Here is a 7,724-nt window from a genome sequence, read left to right on the forward strand (position 1 = left end):
GTATTAAAAGGCTTGCTGTAATATATTTCTTGTACAGTAATGATGAAAATTTTAAAATATTGTACAGTAATGTGCAACAGACAGTGAATAAACTTTATATTTTGAGCCTTGCCAATATATTAACAACTTCTGGTATAGTAAATGATGTTTACTTTCCTACACTTAAAGTGGACTTTTCAACACATGCAGAAGACCTTCAGGGGTTGGCGAAGGACATATTCCTGACACTGGGATATTTTGCTGAACTAAAGCAGTATTAGTTGTTGGTCCTATAGCAACCATCTTGACACCTGTTATATCTACACTCAGGGACTTAAGGATAGATAAGGTAAAATTTACACCAGATGGGCTGAAAAACACCATATATGTAGGTAACTGGCCAGTAGAAATCAACTTTTGTATGACTGACTTGAGCTGTGGGTGCTGTGAAGTTTCATACACTGTGAGAGCCCTAAAATCTCGATCATGTTTCACAAGTAACTTGGGTAACTCATCTCTTCCTAAATTGCCACACGGATACAAGAGAGGTTTGTCAAAGGCTTCAGTCTCCTTTATTATGATTGGTGCAAGTTGTTGTGCATTTCCTGACTCTTGTCCTGTATAGCTTAGCTTCAATAGTTTCTGAACAGCACTGCCAGTAGCTTCTCCTATAACAAAAATCTTCTTCTCACTCCATGTATGATGACAGCTGACACTCAACGTTGAATAAATCTCAGCAACTGCCTCTACTGCCCTCTGACTTGTAAAGATAATTCCACTGTGGTTTTGGGGAATTTGTAGTGCATTCTTCAAAGGTACTTGATTACAAAACTGGAAACTGAGGACAGGAACATGTACTGGTGAGAACCCAGATGCAGTAAGAATGCTGATGTATTGACTGTTACTCTCTTCACATGACTTGAACAGCCACACAGTACTCATACTGCTAATTCTCTCAGTCTGAAAGGAAAAAAAATATAAAGGTAAATTTATTAAGACATGGAATAAAATGTTAAGACTTTATTGAGTAGAAACAAGAGTGTTGTTGGTGAGCCATGAGTGAGAAATGACTGTGGTTGTTGATAACAGGGAAATATAGGATACCCGGAGAAAATACAGTGGTCCCTCGGTTAACGAACACTATTGGTTCCACAGCGCCGTTCGTTAACCGAAAATTTCGTTAACTGAATCTATTATTTCAATGGGATATTGGGTAATTGGTTCCAACTCACAGAAAAAGTACATACAAAGTACTGTATACCGGTAATAGAATTAACAAAACATTAAATATACAGTACAATCAGTTCTGCTATAATGCGATTGTTGTGTTCTTGTAAAACATTGTGTTATAGAAATTTGCGTAATAGAAATAACAGGGCTTATGGAGAAAATAGGGTTAGGTGCAGATTACTACTCGAAATAAAAAAAAATTTAGTAGTTAGCCTAACACAAAGGATAGCACAGTCTAAATAAATGTTACATTCATATCTAATAATGAAATCATACAGTAAATGTAACACTTTACCTTGAAAAAATATGAATATAACTTGATGGGGGAGAAGGGTGATTTTGAGGTTGATAACATCAAGCTTCTCTTCAAGTGTTATAGCCTTTCTTTTACGATCATCACCAGGAATGCGATCACCAGAACGCTTCTTGGAGATATTCTTCTTTACCATATTCACAGTTAATACCACAAAATTGGAGAAATAGTAAGCAAAAATCGCGTTACAGCAAACAAGCGTTCGCGTTATACAAATATCGTTCCTCTATTCATAAATCGCGTTAGAGCCAATTCGCGTTGTCAAAACACACGTTATAGCAGAACTCACTGTAAACTAAATACAGTACAGTACTATACTGTACAGTATACTGTATAATAATAAATAAAAAACAATAGAATACTGTATTTTAACTTATTTTGAGATGTGTATGTCGTATTCCCGGCAGCTTTATTTACATATCAAACAGCAGATTGTAGAGGCAGTCGATGATGACATGCCATATTTTTTACAGAGTGCATTGGTTCTAATGCCTTCTTCATTTTTCATAATAATTTCTGCACTGTATATTATCAATATGTGAACTAAATTTTAGAATGACCAATAATTTTAATGTAAAAATGCAAAAATATTCAAGAGACCAACAAAATCGATGTTCACTCCACTGTATATAAAGTTAAACTGAGAAGCGTTGTTGGGTGAGTCCATCAGCTGATGGGCACACAAAAACTGTTCCCTGTACTGTATATATTATCAATATGTTAACTAAATTTCAGAATGACCAATAACTTCAATATAAAAAATGGAAAAATATTCAAGAACACAACTTTCTTGACATTTACTCCACTTTGTTGGGCTGATGCGCCCAACAAGGCGTGATTCTCGTAAGGATTTCGTTAATCGAAGTTTTGTTCGTTAATGGAATTAAAAATCCTTATGGGAGCCAATTCGTTAACCCAAATTTCATTAATTGGACCGTTCGTTAATCGGGAACCACTGCATTATGATTGATCACTGAATGAGGAGTACGAATGGTATGGGCAGCCTAGAATTGAAAGAGGATGGGTGAAGAAAGGAAAGGCGGCTGGAAGCTCTGGGATCAGCAGTTACAGAAATGTTGACAGCATCAGGGGATGTAGATGTGTCAATGGTGACTGAACTGACAAATGTAATCATGAGGAAATGTACTGTTCCAGACAACTAGAGGAAGAGTGTGATTGTGAACACTTACAAGGGTAAAGGTGATGCACTTGAGCATTGTAACTACAGGGGCTTGAAGCTGCTTGCTCAGATTAGGAAATTTGTAGAAAGAGTGGCAATATATAGCCAAGCAACTACAAGAGCAACATCTAGTGAAAGAAAAAATTGCACTGTCTACTATTGTATAGTATTTCTATACTTAGAGAAGACATTTGACAGGGTATATACCACGTGAAGTAGTAAAGCGGACAATGAGAAAGTTAGGAGTCTAGGAGGCAGACAGTCCGAAAGTGAACTTGGCAAAAAAAAAGTAGTCTCTCCTCGACTTACGACAACCCGGACATATGACCGCCATGGTTGTATAAAATATTTTTCACATTACGTATTTTCGAGTCCCGACGTTTGGTCATAATGTGACGCCGTACGATAGCTTGGGCTGCGCCGCCTTGTGGTGTACAGCATCCACGCTGTAGCCCGCCAGTTGGAGTTTGGCCGTCATTGCTGTTAGTGATCGCGTTGTGTACTGACAAAATTTTTGTTTGTAATTTCCTTTAAAATGGCTGGCAAGTGTAAAAGTGAGAGTTCTGGTGGTGCTGAGAAGAAAAAGAGACAGTCAATTACTTTTGAGATGAAAATGAAAATAATTATGCAATATGAAAATGGAAAACGGTAGCAACCATTTCATGCGGTCTTGGCTTCTCTCACTCGACGATATCAACAATTTTGAAGGAGAAGGAACGAATTCATGAGGTAGTGAAAGGATAAGCACCTATAAAGGGAACTATAATAACGAAGAAAAGACAAGGTCCATTCACGAGATGGAAAAATTACTTGTGATGTGGATGGAAGATCAGATACAAAAGCCTGTACCCTTAAGCCTTCTAACCATACAGGCTAAGGCAAGAAGCCTTTTCGAAAGCCTGAAGGAGCAGGCAGGAGATGAGTGCGACCAAACCTTCACGTGTCATCGTGGAGGGAAATTATTTGCCTGAGCAAATATTTAATGTGGATGAAACTGGCTTATGCCAGAACGGACATACATCCACAAAGAGGCGAAAACCATACCGGGATTCAAGGACCGAATTACACTTCTGTTGGCGGGGAATGTAGCTGGTTTCAAGGTAAATCCCTTCATGATATACCATTCAGAGAACCCAAGGGCTTTTAAAAATGTCAGCAAGCACACACTGCCAGTGTTTTATAGCAGTAATAAGAAAGCCTGGATGACCATTGTACTGTTTGAGGATTGGTTTCCAAGTTGTTTCATTCCACGAGCCAAGGAGTATTGTCTGCAACAAGGTGGTTGTGTTCAAGATTTTATTAATTTTAGATAATGCTCTGGGACACCCACCACACCTGGACGACCTGCACCCTGTTGTTAAGGTAGTCTACATTCCACCTAACACTACCTCTATCAACCAACCCATGGATCAAGGTGCTATTGCTGCTTTTAAAGCATATTATTTACGTACAACCTTCGCTCAGGCTGTTGCTGCTACTGAAGGTGAGAAAACGCTCGGAGAGTTTTGGAAGGAGTACAACATTTTGCAATGTATAAAGAACATAGCTGCAGCATGGGATGAGGTTACAGGTCAGTGCATGAAAGGAATATGGAAGAAGGTCCTGAAAAGATGTGTGAAGTTTCAAAGGATTTAATGAAGATGAAAAAATTTCTGAGATTAGTTACAAGATAGTGGAGTTGGGTAAACATCTGGAGTTAGAAATTAATAATGAAGATGTTGAGCAGTTGGTGGAAAGTGTAGCAGAAAAGCTAAGTAACGAAGATCTTATTGAATTAGATGCACAGAAATTTGCACAGGAAGAAGAGAGACAAAATGTAGAAGAAAAACCTGCACCCCCAAAAAAGTTTTCAGTAAAACAAATGGCAGAGGCATTTGCTACTATTAATAAGGGGATGCAAATATATGAAGAAATGAATAAAAATGTTGAGCGTTTTGCAAAAGTTGACAGACTGATCCAAGATGCACTTGCTTGCTACAGGGAGATTTACAATGAAAAGAAAAGGCAAACTGTACAGTCTAAATTGGACTTATATTTTAAGAAGTCCCCCACTGCTGGCTCCTCATGCCCCACCAGTGCTGCCTCTTCACTCCCTAAAGATGATCCAATACCTTCAACCAGCAAGTATGTTAACCTGTCTGAAGAAAGCGACCTTGATGACCCACCCAGCCCTGTCTCCTCCTCTGCTTCATCCAATTAATGTAGTCTCCATGCTTAATTAAAAAATTATTGAGACCGTGTGCATTTAGCTGACTACATTAAAGGTAAGTGCACAGTAACACTTTATTCATTCTTCATTACTGACTACTTTTACTGTACTGTATTTCATTTTAGAATTTCTATGTATTATTTTCGCTTTTTCGACTTATGACCAATTCGACTTACGGCCTGGTCGTCGGGACGGAACCCCGTCGTGAGTCGAGGAGATACTGTACAGTATTGATTAGTGGTGTGGGTGAGGGATCCATAGTGGAAAATGCTAAGTGCTGTCGATAAGATAGGTGTTGGCAGCAACTCAATAATGTACAGCGAGTGTGGAAGGTGGGTACACAAGAGGTGCAGTGGAGTAGATGGCTGACTGCAAGATGTTGCTGACATTTACCGGTAAGTGTTTTGTATGTGCAGGTAATGTGCTCTTAAAGTCAGCAACACCTTGCAGTCTGTGACCTGGTGTAATGGTCAGCATGCTTGCAAGTGAGTGGTCCCAGGTTTGATTCTCAGGCAGGATGTATCTATGGGCAAGTTTATGCCATTTGGCTCTGTCTACCCAGCAGTAATTGGGAACCTAGATGTTAATTGATTTTCGGATCGTGTTCCGGGGTAATGGTTAGTCAGTGCAGTTGGCGAGTTGTCCGGTCTTCTCAGACTATTCCTTGACATTGGGCCATACAACTTATTAACTTAGGGTTTGGTTGTTGTGTTGGCGACAACTTCTACACCTTAAACAAATTCATGCCGAGGTGGCCTTTGGGCAGAGTAGTGAAAAGTACTGGACTTTGTTACTTAAGTAAAAGTATTGTTACATTGGCAAAATGTTACTCAAGTAGAAGTAAAAAAGTATCTCATTCTTCAAGTACTCAAGTACTTAAAGTAAAAAGTAACAAAAAATTTATCATTTGTCTCAAATATTAAAATATATCCACAGTAAATTATAAAAAATTTGTTAACTAAAGATAAAAATAAGAGACACAGCATTACACATGTTTAATTGCAAATCTTTCTATTAATATTAATCAATAACTGATCCTCAAAATTATGGTTGTCCAATCAGGATCTTTTAGGCCTAAATATATACCCAGCATGAGCCACTGAAAGAGAAATATATCCATCAACACTATGATCACTTTCTTCCTTATCCACACATTGTGGACGTGGACTTATGGTCCGCAGACATAATGTTGTCTCTCCTTGCATTAGGTGAGGGTACAGACCTACTTGGCATGTATCTGAGACGGGGGATGACCCGTACTTCTCTTCCTGTAAACTCTGTAACTGTCCCAATACTAGAACCCTTCAACACTCTTGCCTTGACTGTCCCACTGTCAGGAACCTCCTACCACAGGGGTAGTCATTAACCACTATATGTAACCTCCTACTTATTCATGATAATTTAGATTTAATTCTTGTAAGCTATCCACACATTGGTGGGTGCTAACTCCCATTGTCCTTAAGTCACATCAATATTGTCACCATACCACAAGTCATAGCGTGTCCTGCGAGACATGAGTACAGTACCACTGTATTAATGTCTGACTGCATGGTCTTGTGACTAGGGTTGTTGCTCCTTTGGGTGAAATAAATTAATTAAATAATAAATAATAAGCCCAGCACGACTAAACTGACACTCACAAGCAGCAGCTGCAGGTAGTGGGGTGTTAAGCTTGAGAGATAAGTCACATAATGTTGGGAGAGACCACAGTAGCTCCATTCCATCCCCCGGGCATGCCAAGTAGCTATCAAGCTCCTTCAGTTGAGGAGTTTATGGATGATTGTTGCCTCCATAGTGACTGAGTCTGACTCAGAATCACCTTGAGCTGTCCTTCTAATTGGGGTGTGGCTGTGGTGACATAATTTTTTTATTCTAATTGACGAGTGGCTGAATTTTTTGCACCAAGTAACATCTTTCACAGAAGGAAAAACTTACCCCCAGACTTAGACCCCCTGTACCTTGGTAATACAATCCTCAAACGCGAACAAAATACTAAATTCCTCGGAGTGATTGTTGATGAGCAACTTAACTGGAGAAACCACATACAAGCCATTCACAGTAAAATCAATAAACAGCGCGGTATCATGTATCACACTCGACAGTCACTCACTCTCACAGCAATGAAAGAAATCTATCATGATCTTGTTTGCCAACACCTGATACACTGTCACACACTATGAGGGCCTCTGGCTCTTCAAAACACAATCCCTGGTTACTGCACAAAAGAGAGTTGTACAGACAATGACCTACTTGAAAAAAAACAGATCACACAAACGAAAAATTTGCTAAATTGAAAATGTTAAAATTCGAAGATATTAACACTTACTGCTGTGCCCACTTTTTTTTACAAATCTATCAATCACTTGCTTGACAATAATTATTTCCAGTCCCGGAATAATCAGAGATACAACTTAAGGCACCCAGAGCTACTAAGACCACCACCCATGCGCTCCTCTCAGTTCCAGACCTCCATAAAATATCACGGTGTGAAGCTGTGGAATAACTTACCCCCACCCATCCGAGCAAAGACTACGCTCCCTTCCTTTAAATCGTCTCTCCACGAATAACTATAGACCGGTGAGCCAGACCAGCATAGTGTGTAAAGTACTTGAGCATCATAAGAGATGCCATGATGGAACATCTACTATGAAACAACCTTGTAAAGGATTGCCAACACAATTTTATGCCGGGACACTCCTTCTTAACACAGTTACTCAAGGTACTGGATATTTGGACCCAAATTCTGGAACAGGGTGGTAATACTGTATTGACATTATTTACCTAGATTTTGCCAAGGCTTTCGACAGTGTACC

At 39.2% G+C, this 7,724-nt stretch overlaps 1 protein-coding gene across 1 annotated transcript; it reads right to left on the minus strand.

The window, feature by feature from the left end:
* Window positions 1–969, minus strand: LOC121860008 (uroporphyrinogen-III synthase-like). Its single transcript, XM_042357021.1, has one exon. The coding sequence runs from the start codon at window positions 919–921 to the stop codon at window positions 163–165; it is 759 nt and encodes a 252-aa protein (XP_042212955.1). The 5' UTR covers window positions 922–969; the 3' UTR covers window positions 1–162.
* Between the last annotated feature and the right edge of the window lie 6,755 nt (window positions 970–7,724).

This window comes from Homarus americanus, unplaced genomic scaffold, assembly GCF_018991925.1.
Source record: "Homarus americanus isolate GMGI-L3 unplaced genomic scaffold, GMGI_Hamer_2.0 scaffold824, whole genome shotgun sequence".
NCBI classification, from domain to species: Eukaryota; Metazoa; Arthropoda; class Malacostraca; order Decapoda; family Nephropidae; genus Homarus; species Homarus americanus.